Source organism: Myotis davidii, unplaced genomic scaffold, assembly GCF_000327345.1.
Source record: "Myotis davidii unplaced genomic scaffold, ASM32734v1 scaffold88, whole genome shotgun sequence".
Taxonomy (NCBI): Eukaryota; Metazoa; Chordata; class Mammalia; order Chiroptera; family Vespertilionidae; genus Myotis; species Myotis davidii.
The window spans coordinates 5,259,277-5,277,937 of NW_006300377.1; the positions used below are offsets into that span (position 1 = coordinate 5,259,277).

At 45.4% G+C, this 18,661-nt stretch overlaps 2 protein-coding genes across 5 annotated transcripts in view; both read left to right on the forward strand.

Moving 5' to 3' along the window:
* AK2 (adenylate kinase 2) overlaps window positions 1–13,518 on the forward strand; it is a 20,207-nt gene extending 6,689 nt beyond the window's left edge. Inside the window, exons 2-7 of one of the 3 annotated variants that reach the window (XM_006777354.2) lie at window positions 1,930–2,055; window positions 3,564–3,674; window positions 3,803–3,897; window positions 9,062–9,134; window positions 10,240–10,435; window positions 12,628–13,518. In XM_006777354.2, coding sequence (XP_006777417.1) covers window positions 1,981–2,055; window positions 3,564–3,674; window positions 3,803–3,897; window positions 9,062–9,134; window positions 10,240–10,435; window positions 12,628–12,632 — 555 coding nt within the window. In that variant the 5' untranslated portion in view covers window positions 1,930–1,980 and the 3' untranslated portion in view covers window positions 12,633–13,518. Of the gene's footprint in view, window positions 1–15; window positions 41–1,929; window positions 2,056–3,563; window positions 3,675–3,802; window positions 3,898–9,061; window positions 9,135–10,239; window positions 10,785–12,627 lie in introns of those variants that run through there. The other 2 variants (XM_015572851.1, XM_015572850.1) reach the window with 2 other exon arrangements.
* A 2,410-nt stretch (window positions 13,519–15,928) lies between these two features.
* RNF19B (ring finger protein 19B) overlaps window positions 15,929–18,661 on the forward strand; it is a 65,294-nt gene continuing 62,561 nt past the window's right edge. For both annotated transcript variants that reach the window (XM_015572819.1, XM_015572820.1), the window contains exon 1: window positions 15,929–15,975. In XM_015572819.1, the coding sequence (XP_015428305.1) occupies window positions 15,944–15,975 (32 nt within the window). In that variant the 5' untranslated portion in view covers window positions 15,929–15,943. The remainder of the gene's footprint in view (window positions 15,976–18,661) is intronic.

Sequence of the window (18,661 nt, forward strand, 5' to 3'; positions counted from 1 at the left end):
AATTGCATTTGACTTATGAGGAAACTGAGATTCTAAGAAGTTAAGTAACTAGCTAGCCCAAGGTCACACAGATGCTGAGTGCTTTAGCCAGAATTCAGGTGCAAGGCTGTCTGACTCCAAAGTCTGAGCTCTTTGCAGCCCATCACCCTGACTCCCTTGCAGCAGCAGAGAATAAAGCGTTAGTCTGCAATGCCATATCTTCCCTATTGGAGCATTCTTCCCTGTGGCACCTGGAACAGCCCAGAGCCCTGTAGTTTGGGGGTGGGAGAGTGAGCGGGGGATACAAATAACAGTTAGGTTTTGTGCTGCTGACAGCACTTTTCTGGTGTTTTCGTCAGCCTTTCCCCTTGAACAAGCCTGACCTTCACACTTTTCACCCAAGTTAATTCAACAACCAAGGAGAAGACTGGCAGACAAGCACAGTTCTCTGGGTGTGTGGCCACTGGGCCAGTCTGGAAGACCAGAAGGTAGAGGGCCCTGACCTTCATTTGTTTTCCAGAGCTTTTAACAACTCACTGGAGGTTCTGTTTTGCTATGAAGTTATTTCTTTGCTTGAACTGAATCATTCCATGAATCACAAACCAGAATTTGCTGCATTGGGTCCCATCTATTTTTTATTATGTGCACCTACAAAAACTCCCAGTAACTGGTTTGAACAAGGATCCAAGCCCACTTTTTTAACAAAACAAGTGAGCCAGAAAGCTAATTATTAAGCTCCTTGAATTGATGCTATTCCTCATGAGTTCTGCAGTTTTTTTGTTTGTTTTGTTCACAACCAATGTTGAACCGCCCAGGGTCTCCTGTTGTTCTGGTCTTCAATCTGACGTGTAGTCCACCAAACTATGAGCTCACAGAGGACAGAATCTCTGTCTCCTATTCATCTGTTTCCTTGGCTCCCAGGAGGGTTCTTGGAAGAGACATCAATATGATGAATGGGTAAATTCATTTCTGTAAAAATGAATATGGGCTTAGGTCAGGGGTTACAGTCATGGCTAATGTTCACTGAGCACTTACTATGAGCCTGGCCCTGCATATGCTGAAATGTGTATAATCTCATCAACCCAGTGGTGTGGGTACTATTACCATCTCCAGTTTACTTAGAGGAAATTTGAAACGTAGAAAGGTGATATAATTTCTCTCAAGTAACATATCTGTCTAGTCATTGGCAGGCCTGAAGTCTGAAACCCAGGTCATTTGATTCTCAAGCCCATGCTCTTAGCTGAAGGGCCTTACTGCCTCCTAAAACTAACAAGTGCTTACTGTTTTTCAGTGCTCTTTGTATATATTTCATCTGATCCTCACAGCTACCTTCCTTGATGGAGCCTTTTTCCTTCATTTTAAACAGATGAGGAAATTGAGCCTCTGGGAGGTTAAGTGATTTGGCCAAGATAATGCAGCTACCTAGTGCCAGGGAAGGGGAAGAACTGTCTGCCTGGGGGAAACCTGTGTTCTTCACCTTGCCCCGGCTGCCTCCAGTGGCCATAGCACTTGACAATCACACATTCAATCCTTTGGCAAATATTCATTCAACACATTACATGCCAGGCATTGTGCTTTATATACTTGAACCCAAACTTCACAGTAACCATGTGAAGTATTGATACTACTTTTTTTATTCTTCCCATTTGTAATGGGGAAACTGAGGCTGATCTGTCACTAATGTATCTAGCAGAAGGAGTGAAAATAGCTAATATTTGTGACAGCGTCTTGTGTGCTAGGTGCACTGCTTTAAGTGCTTTACATGTATTATATCATGTCATTATATGTTAGACTATACTACAGGTGCTTTTATCTCTGTTACAGGCAAGGAAATTGGCATTTGCCAAAATTCACACAGCCAGTAAGTCCCAGGGTCAGGTTCATACCCAGGAAGTCTGACTCCAGGGCCTGCAGTGGTAACTGGATTTTGGTTTTGTTTTCCCTCCACAGGCACCCAAATTGGCCAAAAACTTCTGTGTCTGCCATCTGGCAACTGGGGACATGCTGAGGGCCATGGTGGCTTCTGGCTCGGAGCTGGGGAAAAAACTGAAGGCGACTATGGATGCCGGGAAGCTGGTAGGTTTGGTGGTACCGGTGAACGTTGATATTCCCCAGCGTCTAGATCCGCACTGCCTCCTGGGGTAGCCACCAGTCCCAGGGAGCTATTTAAATTCAATTTCACGTAAAAGCCAGTTCCCCAGTCTCACTTGCTACATGTCATGCATTTGCTTGCCAGCACAGATACAGGATGTTTCCATCGCTACAAAGTTCTGTTGGACAGCCCTGTACTCCAGGGCGTTTGAACAAACTGGCACATCATAGGAACTTTTAGAGCAGCAGGTTACTTGGTTTGTTCTGAATTTGTGGCACTTATTTTATTCACAGTATTCTGGAGGTTCCTCTGTGCTGATGCAATGTGTAATATACCCAATTTTTAGGGCCAAAAATGAAACTGTCATCACTAGGCCAGAACTCAAGGATGTGTTAAAGAAAGGAGTTAGGAGCCACAGGGTGGTTTTAATCTACTTCTGTAACTGTTCTGTGTCGCTATCAGAGGAATTGCTTTTGACAGATGTAGTCCTTCCTGTTTGGGAGATATAATAGTATTTTCTCTTGTTTCTAGTCCAGTTAATCTGATTGGAAATACACAATCTGATATTTACTAAATCATTGATTAGTGCCAGAGCTTAATTGTAACAGTTATTCTGGGACATGGCTTCCGCAAATCACCTTTAGAAGTCATATTTTGCTTGGTCCTCTGGCCTTTTTATATCTTATTTAACATGGAAGGGAAGGTGCTGGACTTTGCCTCCACTCCCAAATTGATACTTCCTGTCAGGCTTTGAGCTTCAGTGCCGGTATGGAATGGTACCCCTGACCACCTGTCCGTTTGCCCGTTTGCTTCCAGCTTTCCGTTCATGTCAGTGAGGCCCTGTCAAGCTAGAAAGCTAGCTATTCTGGACTTTGGGTCTTGGCAGAAGATCCTGTACTGAGAAAAAGTTGGGATGTGGCAATGAGATTACTTATCTCCAACCTTCACTTCGTTGCAAAGCTTACACTTTGTCCCCAAGTTCACAGCTGGTCCCGGGAGATAAGAGCATTAGCTACCAAGATGGGCAGTCGTCACTGTAATACTAGCAGGGAACCTTTTCTCTGAAGGCCCAAGAGGAAAACCAGTCTTTGAAAGCTGGGAGGGGACCTCATTGGGGTTTTCACAAAGGCTCAAAGGTGTGTTGGGCTGGCTCCTCAGCTCCTTGGTGCCAATCCAATCTTGCCAATCAGTGAACTTCTCTGTTGTGTCATGTCCAGGGTGGCCCGGGTCACTTTACTGTGAGCCTAATCAAGATTGGGAAACAGGAAAGTTGGAGCCTTTCTGCATTCTGGTCAACCCCCACCATCTCCTGCAGTCGTCAGGTTATATAGACACAAACTTGTGACCCTGCAATTGGGTTAATGTCACTTAGTTCAGTGGTTGCCAACCTTTCGGACCTCATGGACCACCAGTGGTCCACGGACCACCGGTTGGCGACCACTGACCTAGTTTATGGATTTAAACCCAAGGCTATTTTGTCCTTGACTTTCAGGTGAGTGATGAAATGGTCGTGGAACTCATTGAGAAGAATTTGGACACCCCTCCATGCAAAAATGGTTTTCTTCTAGACGGCTTCCCCCGGACTGTGAGGCAGGCAGAAATGGTGAGTGGGTTTGTTTTGTATCACCACTGCATGATAATGAACTCTGGCCCTTAATCTCTTAATTCCTTTGAGGGAAATGGGTCTGATCAAGCTCCGGTAGCTTAGGTGGGACACACACTCTTTTACAGCTTGACGACCTCATGGAGAAGAGGAAAGAGAAGCTTGATTCTGTGATTGAATTCCGCATCCCAGACTCCCTGCTGATCCGGAGAATTACAGGAAGGTATTTGTCCCTAGAAGGTCCCTTCTTTTCATGCTTCTTCAGAGATTCATCCAACCATGGGAACTGCTCTTGCCTAACCCCAGTCATGAAGTTTAATGCCATTTCAACTCAGATTGATTTTATTTGGTGATATCTGCTGAGGTGGTGATGGAATGGGATGTGGAAAGAAGAGTAAGGGATTTGAAGTCAGACATCTCAGTCCTGTCACCCTTTTACTCTGATTCTAGGCAAGTGACTTAATCTCTCTGAGGCTGTTTCTTCACATTTAGAGTGGGGTTAATAATACCTGTTTGAGGAACTACTGTGCATGTTATCTATATATATATAAAAGCCTAATATGCAAAGTGTCCTCTTGGGAGTTTGACCAACCGAGAGTTCGATCAATCGCTATGAGGTGCGCTGACCACAGGGGGGCAGTGCAGAACAAAGGGAGGCCACAGCTGGCAGCCACTAAGCACCCTACCTGTGCACAAAATTCGTGCACTGGGCCTCTAGTGTAACATATAAAGTGCATCATTCAAAGCCTTGCTTATAGTAGGTGCTTAAGAAGTGCTAAATTCTTTCCATGTGTACCTCTGTTTTAATGCTTTTAAAAATCTGATTTCAGTTGGAATTGCCATACCTTGCTGTAGGGTTTTTATTAATTATACAAATAATATGACCATCTACACAAAGTTTAGAAAATGTAGGGGTTGTGAGGGGGTGGGGAAGGGCTCCACTCACCCCCACTTGGGAAGCAGCCACTGTTGCCAAAACCACTGTTATTTCGTGTTTGTGCATGTTTTGTTTTAAAGTGCTTGTTTCTCTAGTGTAGTCAACATTGAACACAAATGCACTGCATCCAAGCGAGTTGGTTCTAAAAGATCGCAGGCAATTTCCTCTGTCCTGTTTTACTAATCACTCTGCCATCTGCACTGTGTCTCCCAGAAATGTGTTGAAAGCTCTCAGCCACTAATAGATCCTCCCACCCCTTTTTTATTGTGGGCTTTAGCTTTTATATTCCGTGGCCATTTTAATGGAATCTCAGGAAGGTGGTCAGCATACGTCATGGAACCAGACATCCATGACCATTATTTTATTTTATTTTTTTAAATATATTTTATTGACTTTTTACAGAGAGGAAGGGAGAGGGATAGAAAGTCAGAGACATTGATGAGAGAGCAACATCGATCAGCCACCTCCTGCACATCCCCCAGTGGGGATGTGCCCGCAACCCAGGTACATGCCCTTGACCGGAATCGAACCTGGGACCTTTCAGTCCGCAGGCCGACGCTCTATCCACTGAGCCAAACCGGTTTCGGCATGATGACCATTATTTTTATTGCCTGTATAATTTTTCATGGATGAACCATCATTTACTTAATCGTTTCCTTATTGTTGTACATTTGTGTTTCTTCCAGTTGTTCACTTTTAAGTTGATGCTGTGATCATCATAATACATGTAAATTCTTGGATTTAATTAAGGGGAAACTGTTTTCTTATTGTAAATTTTATTACTCTGATTTCCTAATGAGGTTGAACATTGTTTCCATGTGTCTGCAGTCCAAATCTTCAAGGAGAGAGGCGGGCATGTAAACAGACAGCAGAGTGCATGATACAGGTAGTTTCCTGTAAGATTATATTAGACACAGTGGGATCATCTTACGTTAATTTTCTTTTCAAGCGTCCAGGTTTCATGTTCCTAGCTCTTCCATGGGCTCCTTCAATACAGGAACTTTTCTTCCTTTGAACCCCCACTGGCACAGGGTAGACAAAGTTGATACAGTGGTAGGGTTGATAAGATGGGACTTACCAGGCCTGGGTCCCTCGTATGCAAAGCAAATGTTAATAGTAATAGGTGACATTGGGGACCTTTAATTCATTCGGGCCAGCTTCTTGAGTGCCTGCTTTGTGTTCAGCACAGTAGTAGACTCTGGGGCAGGGAGCAGGAGAGGGTATAGAACAGTGGTTCTCAACCTTCCTAATGCCGCGACCCTTTAATACAGTTCCTCATGTTGTGGTGACCCCAATTTCATTGTTACAAATTGAACATAATTAAAGCATAGTGATTAATCACAAAAACAATATGTAATTATATATGTGTTTTCCGGTGGTCTTAGGCGACCCCTGTGAAAGGGTCGTTCGACCCCCAAAAGGGGCACGACCCACAGGTTGAGAACCGCTGGTATAGAAGAACAACAACATGCCCATCTTTGACCTCGGAGTTTACAAACCATACCTGAAACTGGAGCTGTTAGTGTAGTAGGAAGTCCAAGAAGAGAGTTTGGGAGGAGGGAGAGAAGGCTGCCTTGGAGAGGTGTATGTCAGACTTGACCTTCCTGGATAAAGAGAATTTTGTTGGCTTTCCCAAAGGGAGTAGAGGCCAGAATGAGTATGGATTGGGGGAGGGACTCTAGCTGGGGTTGGTGGCAAGGGTCTGTACAGAGTTAGAGGAATGGCCTGGGGGGCTGGGCAGTAGAATGAGTGCTGTTGGGAAGGGAGGGTGGGAGTTAGACTGGGGAAGGTCTGCCAAGGACGTGACAGAGTCAGGAGTCGTGGCATGTTCTTAAGCTACTAGGTATTGTGGCAAAAACAACATTCTAAGAACATTAGCTTGGTCCTGGCATACAGGCTAAATGGGGAAAGGAGAAACAGACAAGGACTCCACCTAGCAGCCTGACTGACCCACATGTGAAGTGGAGGCTTTTAACTGGGCGTGGCTGGTTGGTGACAGAGATGCTGAAGAACAAACTACAGGGTGGTTGTAGAAGACGAAACAGAAGACTCAGTCTCTCAATTTGGAAGTGAGTGGTTTGGTGTGACTCCTCCCTCGCAGTGGAGGAAATGGGCAGCCAGACTGTTGTTTCCAAGTTCCCTCAACACGTCAGTGACAGAGCTGGCACCAAAGCCTGCTTTCTGCCTCCTGGAATTAAAAGTCAGGACCTAGTAGTTTCATGTGGATCTTACTTAAATCTGACATGCTAAGGATCCCTGTAGATATCCTCTGAATGAGCACAGACCTCACTTCTAATAAATTTATGAGTCATTATTTTATTTCTTGAATAAGTATGGTTGGTAGTTTGGGGTTTTAACCTATTCAGTGTTGGCTCTCTAGTATCCTAATTATCCTACCAGCTTGTTCTCTGGTATAATTAGCCTAATGTCTCCTACCGTCCCATTCTGTGGATGAGAATACAGGTGTCTGAAGTGCCGCACTCAAGGTCCCAGTGACTGCAGATTCCCAGCCCCGACCCCTCCACATCTTCACCTCCCCCTCAAGGCCAGGCTCTGTGACTCATGGAGCTGTTTTAGTCGGAACTTAAGACCAATTCCGTTTTGTGAACTTGGAGATTGGGCTTTCTCTTTTTCCTTTTAAGGAATGAGTCTTGCATTCCTCTTTAAATGATGTTTGTGAGTGGGGAAGGAGCACTATTGTTGTAACTGGAAGCTGAGGGAATGTGGGAGTGAGCAAGAGATGTAGAGAGGTGGACAGGAGAGAGTCGTGCTTATTGCCAGCTGGTTGCTCTGTGCCCTGTGCTCTCCAGGAAGTGAAGAAATAGGGTCCACATCTCATGCCACCCCATTCCCAAAGGGAAAGCTAGATAAGCGGATCGGCCTGCGCTTCCTCCCCTGGGTCTCCCACAGCTGAAATACAGGAGGGCCCATCCTCACCTTACATGCTTGCAGTCACTGGCCCACTCAGTGTAGCTAATTTGCTCTGCCATCACCTCTCCTCTCCCCAGTGCTAGAAATGAACCATCTTATGCTATAAATGGACCACTTGACCCCCCAAAAATGCGGTTATTGAAACACAACATCATATTTTACACAGTTGCAGCTCTGAAGTCTAACACAGACTTTTCCTAAATGATGAGCTGAGATATTGATCCCTTTGGCCATCAGAGCAGCAGGCGGGTCTGGGGAGGCCATACATCCCCCGGAGGAGCAAGCACCTGAGTACTGTATTTCTGTGCATGCCAAGAGCTGAAAAATGTTGGGACATACTGGTCTAATAGACCTTGAGGAGAGCTGCCATCAATTAAATAGGCAGACCTTGGTTGGCACGGACTTGGGAAACCACATGAGCTTGAGCAAGTGGGCCCTGGCTGCTGAGCCGTGTTTGGCCTGCCTCCTTCCCTTCTTAGGTTTCTGGGCTCCTGTGGCGTGGCCGCACCCAGTCAGGAACACAGGCATGTTGCCTAAGGGGCACAGCACAGATGCAGCTCCAGTGCCAAACACGTGCTTCTTCTTGGGCTCCTAATTCCATGGTTTATTCCATGGCCTGTTTAGTGAGTCGTTTTTCCCAGCACCTTGACTCTTGCCCTTCAGTGGATGGGCTCGCTTTTATCTACGTGATCCCAAACGGTGCTGCTTCGTGAGGTGGTGTGTGCATCCATGGCACATATTTTCCCAGTAGCACCTTTCTGGATTTATAACCAAACTAGGTTAGGAAATAAGGTTGGTTTCTCTGTCCTCTGTCCCCATAGCATTTTAGACAAATCTCTGTTAAGGGATTGTCTGGTTTATTGTGGTTATTTATTTCCACATTTGCGTCCCGCACTGAATTAAGCACCGCTTGTGAGCAGGAAACTTGACTGGTTGCTCTGTAGCCCCTGGATTCAGCTTAAGGCCTGAATGGGACTAGGCCAGGGGTGGGCAAACTTTTTGACTCGAGGGCCACAATGGGTTCTTAAACTGGACCGGAGGGCCGGAACAAAAGCATGAATGGAGTCTTTGTGTGAACTAATATAAATTCAAAGTAAACATTACATAAAAGGGTATGGTCTTTTTGTTTGTTTGTTTTATTCATTTCAAACTGGCCGGATCCAGCCCGTGGGCCGTAGTTTGCCCATGGCTGGACTAGGCACTTAGTAACAGTTGAATAAACGGGTGAATGGAATGAATGGCTGTGTGAGACCAGCACCAGAGTTCCTTGTTCAAGTCCTGAATTAGGTGGTTATACCAGCTCTTCCGCCAGACACTCATTGTAATGTTGGGTCAGAATAGAAAACACCCACTCAGGCATAAGCCCAGTATCTTCTTAAGCAAGAGTTGCCTCTAGCCGCGTTCTCTGCTGGATTAAGGTCCTGTACCTAGCCTCCCTTACTCTGCTCATCATCTTGAAGACCCTGCTGTTCGGGATACTTTGGGGCCACCTGACTTGTGTTCCTTTGCTGTCTTTCAGGCTGATTCACCCCCTGAGTGGCCGTTCCTACCACGAGGAGTTCAACCCCCCAAAGGAGCCCATGAAAGATGACGTATGTAGACTCAGGACAGAAAATTTCCTTTTCTTTCCCTCTCCTTTCTTTCTTTGCTTTTTTTTTTTTCTTTGTTTTTTCCATGTCCCCTCTGTGTCTACCAGTATTACTAACTTAACCATGAGAAATATTAGTCACGTAAACCACATGGGCTGTGGCTCATCTATGCAGCGTTTCTCCAGCTGGTTTATTGCTCGACCTGGAGATGGCTACCAGCGCCAGCTGTTTCCCAGAGCCCAGTTTGTACCTGCCTTTTGTCCAAAACAGCACCTTTCAGACACCACGGTAACCTAAATGGCCAATTAATTGGAGGGGCTGCTTGGAAGGCCAGAATCAGTCAGGGTGGAAAGGATAGTACTGGACAGAAGTTTGTTGACCTTCAGAAGAATGTCCTCTCTCTAGTGATTCTCCCGTGCCCTGCAGATTCAGAATATTTTGGCTAGCCCAGGGTGGGCAAACTTTTTGACTCGAGGGCCACAATGGGTTCTTAAACTGGACCAGAGGGCCGGAACAAAAGCATGGATGGAGTGTTTGTGTGAACTAATATAAATTCAAAGTAAACATCATTACATAAAAGGGTACAGTCTTTTTTTTCAATAGTTTTATTCATTTCAAACGGAGCGGGCTGTAGTTTGCCCACGGCTGGGCTAGACTGTCACATTCTTATGACAGTCTTTAATTGCTTGCAGGTGTAAAAGGGAGGGCCTCATACATATTCACTGTGTCATTTGCCATAAGTAGTCCATTTTGTATGTTTTAGAGCATGCTAGCAATAGTAAGAATTTCTTGTGTTAACCTCTGTAAGACAAGTTCATTAGCTCACACAGATTTCAGTGCCATCATGTGTTCATTTTGTCACATTTCACATAGTAGTTCTACCATTCAGTTCTTTTGCACTTATTACTTTCAGATTGTTGATGGCTGACACCCTAGTAAAACCAGGAAATACTTAGACAAATAAGATTATAATTGCTAATGCACCCCTGATTTTGATATGGTCTAGATTGTCTGTTTTTCCCTCTGATGGACTTTGGGATCAGAGAGCAGCCCAAATCTGCATCTGGCTAACAGTCCCGGCCTTCCATTGTGCTCTTCCTGTTCTCAGATCACTGGGGAACCATTGATCCGAAGATCAGACGATAATGAGAAGGCCTTGAAAATCCGCCTGGAGGGCTATCACACGCAGACTACCCCGCTGGTGGAATACTACAAGAAACGGGGGATCCACGCTGCCATCGACGCCTCCCAGACCCCTGATGTCGTGTTTGCGAGCATTCTAGCAGCCTTCTCCAAAGCCACATGTAAAGACTTGGTTATGTTTATCTAATGTTGGGTCTATAAAGGAATTTCTTTCTTCTTCCTATCCCTGTTGAGAGAGCGGGTGGGAATGGCAGACCAGGCAGAAGGAAGGTTCCTCAAGCCAGCTAGAATATCATTTGATGAATTGATTAAAAAAGCACTTGCTTGATGTATCTTTGGTGTATGTGCAACTCTCATCTCATCTGTATGTCTGTGTTGGTACAGGTATGTGTACACTCTCCTACTTTCTAAGTTATAGGTGAGGTGGCTTTCCCAGCTATTTGCTTCTTTAGACATACTCTTGATTTGATTTCTTGACTAAAATAAATTAACTCAGATATCTGCCAGGTATCAATTCCCTGATATTTACACCATCTCCAATAGCTGATTAGAAGTCCAACGTCAAGTGTAGTCAGGCAGGGCCTAAGTTCCTGGTGGCAGATTGTTTGCAGGGAATTCCACCTCTCTCCTAGCCCCGTGGTCGGCAAACTGCAGCTCGCGAGCCACATGCGGCTCTTTGGCCCCTTGAGTGTGGCTCTTCCTAAGCCTTAGGAGTACCCTAATTAAGTTAATAACAATGTACCTATCTATATAGTTTAAGTTTTAAAAAGTTGGCTCTCAAAAGAAATTTCAGTCGTTGTACTGTTGATATTTGGCTCTGTTGACTAATGAGTTTGCCGACCACTATCCTAGCCCATGGTGAAAAGCCTCATGAGTCCATGTATGGACAGGATTCATTGATTTCACACCCCTCCCCCCCAAATGGAAGTCAAAAGGTACTAAAATTACAGATTACAGAAATTAGTGGAAGAGGGTGTCACCAGAGAAAGAGCCAGGCCCAGCTGGGATATTTTTGTGGTCTGCATCATGGTTTTACAAAGTAGGGATCATTTGGGAACTGTGCTTGAAAATCAAATGTGGCCAAAGAATTAAACCAGATGACAGGTCCTTTTAAATTCAGACTATCTTCTAAACACCCAGGCTAGGCATCTGAGAGCAGCCAGTCTGCTTCCTCCAAGTGGCTTTTATTTTTATTTTTAATTTTGCCTCTGTTTCCAAGGGTGAACAGAACACTGATTTGGAGGTAGTCTATTCTTGGATTCGTTTTGATTAGAATTTATTCAAACCCAGTCACTCTCCAGGATATGAAACTTAGATCAGATGTATACCTTTTAAACTCAAACCCTCTCCCTTCCAGATCCAATCCTTCGCCCCTTACTTCATGATGATGGTGGCCACAGACTCCCCAAGAAAAGATCACCCAAAAATAAAATCACCTATGACAGTAACCAACTTTATGCCTAACCTCAGCTCCCCAACTGTAAAGCATTTCCTGGGTTCCATGCTGTGCCTTTTGGTCTCTGGTGCGATTCGTGGCAAATGGACAAATTAACAGACTGCTGTGAGGGACCATGAAAGCCGCAGCCTCTGGAAAAACCATTAGAAAATCAGTGGCAGGTCCAGTAAATAATGCCTCCTGCCCTGGCGTCGTCTGCTGACTCAGTGCAGTGACTCTCAAGTGCCCAGTGCCCCCTACCTGAACTCTCCTGCTCTCTTGGGACTTCCAGGGGGCTTGTCCTCTGCCTGGAAGCTGAGCGTGGGTACGTGGCTGTCTTGCTTCTCTCTCTGGTTCGAGTGTCTGCTGGCTCTGCTCTTCCTTGTGTCCCTGGCTGTAAACTAACTCCGCCCAGTCTGGTGTGTGGTGTTTCTGGGAAGGAGTGAAACCAAAACTGTCAGCTGTCTGCAGGGAATGGGATCCTGGTCTGATTGAGGTGGCGGCCTCGTGAATCTTGGAGTCTGCTCCACTCTGACTGGGGACAGTTGCAGGCACTTGGTCTCAAAGTTGAGGTCCTTGAATGTTTGTAATGTGCATGATCCTTGCTTAAGTATTTGTCATCCTTCCATATACATTTACCTGTGCGTACACACACAACACGTGTGTGTGATATTTGGGCTGTGGGTATAAACTAGATATGGGGAATGTGTATGCCTTTTGGGGGGTGATTAGGATTCAATTTTTGCTTCATTTAATTCCAGAGCCTTAACCTCGGCAAGCATGAGAGCTTTCACCTGGCAAAGAAATGTCCGGTGTTTAATGCATTTGGTTGCTGGGGCGTGCATGCCAGCCTTCTCTGATGTTTACTTAGTTTTTAAAAACCCATTTTGTTTTCTCTTGTTTTCCTCTCTATTTCAGCCTAGTAGCAGAAGGCCAGGCGAGACTGCACCACTGCTCATCACCCCGCGGCGTGATCCCTGCTTTTAGGTGCTGGGCAGAGGGGAGGGATGGTCAGGGTAAGGATGGAGAATCAAGTGTGGTGAAGGGCTCACAAAAAATATTGGAAGGGCAGCAGTGTTGTAGTGAGGTGATTTCTTTCGCATATAGTAGGAGTCTTAAAGAGTATGTGTAATTAATTTTTCTAAAGACTGATTGAAGGATATAAGTAGAAATAAGGAGGTGCAGTACTATTTCTAAGGAATCAATTTTTCATTTACTCTGGACTGGTAACAATATTTTTTAAAGCCAGTGCCCTGCGACCTCAACTTTTATCTCAGAACCTCATGGGTTGTCAGCCCAGGAATGCAGGAAATCAAACTGTTGTCCTCTCTGTCCTATAACCAGGGACAGGGAGGGCTTGACTACTGACACTGGTTCCCCACACCCCGTGATCAAAAAATCATCTCCACATTTGAAAGAGATACAGGGTGTGCTCATGGGGGCAGTGGCTCAGCAAAAAATGTTTACAGGAGTCATGGGGAGGGGGGGCAGGCCGGTCTCACTCCCCTGCCGGCTTACCACTGATTTACCAGTCCACCTGCTCTCATGGGTGAGTGCTCAGCAACCACCCGATGTGTGCCACAACTCTACGCTCTTGCCTTCTTTCATCCATGGTGTGTGAAGGGGCCTTTCAAATAAATGAGCAAGTGTCCTAAGCAACATCATCCAAAGATTGTCCTTCCGGTCCTCACATCCTGTGACTGGGATCACTCGACAGCACTGTGATGTATTTTCAATGAGGTGCCTTTCTTAAAGACCAAATACTGCCTTGTTTGGCCCCTAAATCAATAAAGTATGTAAAAGTTTGCATCCCCTGTTTTGGCTTTTTTTTCTTTTTTAGGGGATCTGGGCTAATAAAATGACATTGAATTCTGGATCTGGCTTGGAAGCCCTTTCTTGTGCTCACTAGGAGCTGTGAGGTAGGAAGATCCAAGTTTGTGCTCATAAGATGAGCCTGCACCCTCTTGACCTTTAGCTCATATGCAGGCTTTTCTTGAGCCCAAAGGCAGCTTGTGCTTGGAGCTCTGGAGATGTACAACAAATCCCAGCCAATCATATACTCTGCTCCTGTTTGCTTGTGTGAAGAGAGACTGGTGATGATGTCTTCTCAGACTCGTTGGCATTAAATGAAGTTTATAAGGAGAAACTTTTTGACTTTCATGCAACAGACAGAATACATGCTATTTGGATGCAAATATACACAGAAAAATATGTTTCCTGCTAGGCTGGATAATTGTTGAGCAGACAGTTGTCTGCAGCCCAGAAAGCTAGTCGTTCTAATCCCTAAGCCAGATTTCTGGCTGTCTTTTCAGGTGCCTCTTTAACACCCTTGGTTGCTTCTTTATAAATCCACTTCTTCCCCGCCACAAACGAGCTTAAATTGTTTGACTAAACTGAAACTCTCGTGCTTTGGAAGGGCTGCCAGTGCCAGTGCGGTTCCTGGGAAGTGACTGCGCTCCCTGAAACCAAGGGGAGCAGGGCCGCCATTCTCTCAGGCTCCTGTTGGGGGAGAAGCAGCGTTGTCACTGGCTTGTTAAATCCTCCCCAGCCAACTCCTCTCCTGCTTCACCACTTCCCCACCTCTGCAGAGTCGTTCAAGGTGACAACGGGACCTATCTGCTATGGCCTCTTCATTCCCTGAGCTATTTAATGTCCCATGAAAATGTTCTTCTCTATCTTGATCATCATGTAAACGGGGAAAATATTTGTCAAACCAGTCTGCATGGTGTGGTGAAGGAATAAAATGAAAGAAGCCCAGTGAGCTGTTATTCGTTCACTTCTCTGGGCTTGGTTTCTTCATCTGGAAACAGATGGCTTCACATCTCCGGCCTCACGACCCTCTGCGAGAGTCCACGGCCAGCGTGGCTTTCGCGGGTTCAAAGACTTGGAGGGAGGGCTGACGCACAAATGATACAAAAGATGGAATATTAATTTTTTAATTACCGGGGGAACCAGAGGACAGCCTAACCATAGCGGTTGCTCCATTGCCAGCTGCTTTTATTAGCTAGAATACACAATTGCCTTTAGGAATGCAAACAGACATATCAATGGTAATGTTTAGCAAACAGTAAGATTGTCAGGTCTTAGTTTGCTTTAGGCCATTGAGTCAGCAGCAGGTAATAAAATGTAGATATTCACCCTGTGAATATCAAAAGTTGAGTCCTGATCAGCCTTCTGCCAGACTCCACATTTATATCAATTACTGTTGATCGTGGTTGCCAGCAACCCTCATGAAGCATCCTAAGCAGTCGCAACTGTCATCCTCTCTCACAGATGAGGAAACCAAGGCTCAGAGTGGTGCAGTGAGACTCATGAAGTCACACACAAGAGGCAGGACTCAAACTGTCACCTTGATTTTGTTGCTGAAGTGGTTTAGCAGCTTGCACAGCTCTCCAGCAGGAAGCGCCCTGCAGATGAGTTCTTTCTCGTGCACACACACTCAGAATTGATTGTGCAGAAGTCACTGCCCGTCTGATGACCCCGCATGTGCATCTTAGGATCTCTCACGTGCACAGTGTTGCAGGATGAAGAGCAGTTTTGGGCCTCAGGAAGCCTCACTGGTCCTTTCTCAGGAAGACAGCTAAATGAGTCAGAAGACAGATTACAGCAGCATCTCCTCCACCATGAGACCTTGGGCAAGTCATCTCACCTCATGAGCAGAATGGGAATGGGCCCTTCCCCGCAAGTGTGCTGACAACACTGGTGACCAATCTACTGGCCTGGGCCAGGATTCCTAGTATACAACTGGTGCTGCATATATGCTGATGGAGTTCACAGAGAAAATGTAGGCATTGGCAAGACCTATTGTCTCACTGACTTGGGAACTGGGCTAAGGATTCTTAACCTGAGGATCCCCTAGAAGTCCATGGACCTCTGAAATTATGTGCAGAATTCTGTATTTTTGTATTTTCATAATTAGTCATTTAACATATACTAGTATTTAATGCTTACTGTGTAGTGGGTTCTGCATACGTTATTTATGTCCAATAACCATCTGAAGCAAGTACTGTTATTATCTCTGTGTTATGTGTATGCGTTTTGAGGTTCAGACAGTCCAGGAATGGCAGAACCACAGGGAGCCTGCCTGTGGCTCCACTCCAGCCTCATCACTGCCAATTGCTTTGACACTTTGCTGAGAAAGGAGGAAGATTCTCAAAGAACTTGTGATGCAGACAAGTCTTTGAGCCATGGATCTGAACGAAAGAAGAAATTCAACTAGGTTTGCTCTGTCACAATGCAGAACCTGAGTGGGGAATGCTACTTCAGGTAAGGCCTTTTTCTATTTCACTGTTCTCTCTGACTCTCTTGCTGTGGGTGTTAAAGCTCCAATGGATTGGATATGCAAAGCTCTTGGAACCACCTTATCCCAGAAGGTCCAGAGGGGTGAATTACTGTGGGAGAGAGGAGTCAATTACCCCCCTACCCTCCCATTCCCCCGCCTGGTTCTGGAGAGGGTGACAATAGGAGTGTGTGTGTGCTGGCTCTGTCACCGTATGCCCTGTGGCATTGCATTATTTGTAACTGCAGAGGGGATGCCGGCAGCTCTGTGTTTAGAGTCATCAGGGCAATTGTTGGTGAGCTCCTCCCACAAAAGGACCCTTCCAGGTGCCCAGTCTGGAAGTGGTGTCTCCAGCAGAGAACAGACAAATACAAAGACTAGGTACCAGAGGATGAGGGCAAGACAAGACTTAGGCCCAGGTCCTAAGTCACCCTCAGGTCACACAGATCTCTTGGGTAAGATTGCTATAGAGCTAGTCATTACATTGTATGGTGTCCCTCAGATAATGACTTGGGGAGCAAATCTCTGAGCTTCACCCTAGGAGGTAATGTTGCTTCCTATTTGGCTGGTCTGCATTCTCCTACTAGATAAGGAATGCTTCGTTCCCTACTGTCTTCCTTTTTGCCCTGGCTCTGAGGAAATTCCGCTTGTGTTCAGTGGCTATGCTTTCCTCTGCCAGGGTTTCTTAATAGAATTCTTACCCCACCTCACCCAATTGCATTTGTTTTATGTTTGGTGCTTTTGTGCTTTGACATGTGTTGGAAATTGCCTTGAGTCTATTTTGGAAAACACAGTGTAAAGAAAGGTCTAATTATGTAGCGCAGGAGGTCAGACTGCAGAGAAGAGGGAGCTTCGTGAAGGAGGTGGGGCCAGGGTGGCTCCATGTGGAGGATGGGGCAATACAGGCAGAAGGTACGGCCCCCGAGGGAAGGCACAGAGGCCACTGGCACTCAGGACTGCTTTAACCCAGTGAACCCCAGAATTCTTAGGAAATCGCTGACTGTTAGGAAATAGTGTTGTTCAAAACAAGCATAAGGACAAGAGAAGTTTTTCAGCTCAGGAGTAATGTCGAGAACCCAGAAGAGCAGGACTTTGACCATGAACGGAGGTTGGGGGGGGCGGGGGGGTCCTTTGCTGTGAGACTGGAGAGGAATCCCTCCGTGTTGTCAGCTGTATTCAGTCGTGTGCCTAGTGATTAGGCATGAGTTCTGGTGATAGATGACCTGGGGTTAGCTCTTGGCACTAGTGCTCCCCATGTGCCTTGGGGAGACGCTTAACTTCTAAGCCTCAGTGAACTCATCTGTAAAATAAGAAGCATAGCACCCACCTGTGGGTGGCTGAGTAAATATGAATTAAAAAACAACTGCCCAATAATTCTTTTTTTCTCCTTTCCCATGGCCATTTGTGGAGGAAAAAAGGACCTTACTGTGGCTACCAGGTATTTCAGAATGTGTATCTTCACCCATTCCTGTTCCCCAATGCCATCTCCACCCCCTAGGAATAGTGCACTAAACCATTTTGCTTTGCTTTTTGCTGGGATGCTTGCTGAAACCCCACATGGGGCTGGCACTACCTGCACTTGTGCCATAGACGCCTCCAGTGGCTACATACAGGAGCCGCCCCCACTTGAAGCCAAATGGGAGGTGGTGCATAAATGGGATAGATCTGTGTGCTTCAGTTGCCTGGGACACCAGGGAGGTGCCGGGTGGGCTGACAGTCTTTGGTGAAAATTTGACGGTTCATCTTTGAAAATTGCCCCATGGTAACAGAATGAGAGCAGTACCTCTCCGTAGTGTGTTTGTCACGATCAAAAGTTCACATATATCAAGGGCGTTAGAACAGTGACGCCCATGGTGCGCAGTATGTGGTCCCTAGTCAGCAGCTCAGGCTCAGCAATTCCACTGTGTTAATGTATCCTAAGGAAATGACTAAGTGTATGCAGCATTTCTTATTACAGGGCAAGGACTGGAAACAACCTAAATTTCCCACAATGGGAGAGATGGGCTATGATTCATTCACAGGATGGAATGAAATAAATCATTTCAAGACAGAATTTCACAGTTAACTATTGAGTGCATAAACAGGTTATAAAATAAAGAATGGGTCCATTTTTAAAGTAAACTTTTTATTTTGGAATAATTTTAAGTTTACAAAAAGTACTAAAGATAATACAGAGAGTTTCTGTATACATGTCCCCCAGCCATGTGGATAGTTTGCATTTTCATGTTGAGGAGAGGTGGTATAGAGAGGCCAGGGCAAAGCCTACTCTATTAGTCCTTGGATTTGGCCACTTAATAGTAATAACAGTTAACACTTATTCAGTGATCACTTTTGTACATATTAACTGATATAATTCTCCTAGGACCCTATCCTATCTAATAATTTTAAGGTGTACGTATGTGCAGAGCCTTGAAGAAATAATAAAATTCATTCGAGCAACAAAAACACAGTATATGATGATGAAAAATACATTTATTTTGTAATGTATACATGTACACTGATAGTCCGACAGAAAACTTTATGACTCCATTTGATATTATCAGTGAGACTTTTGCTGCTGCATCACTGATGAGAGAGATTTTACATCAGGTTTATATTTCGTGACCTTCAGAGATACACACGAGCTACTACTTTCATCCGTCAGGCTACTCCTATTACGAGACTTAACAAACT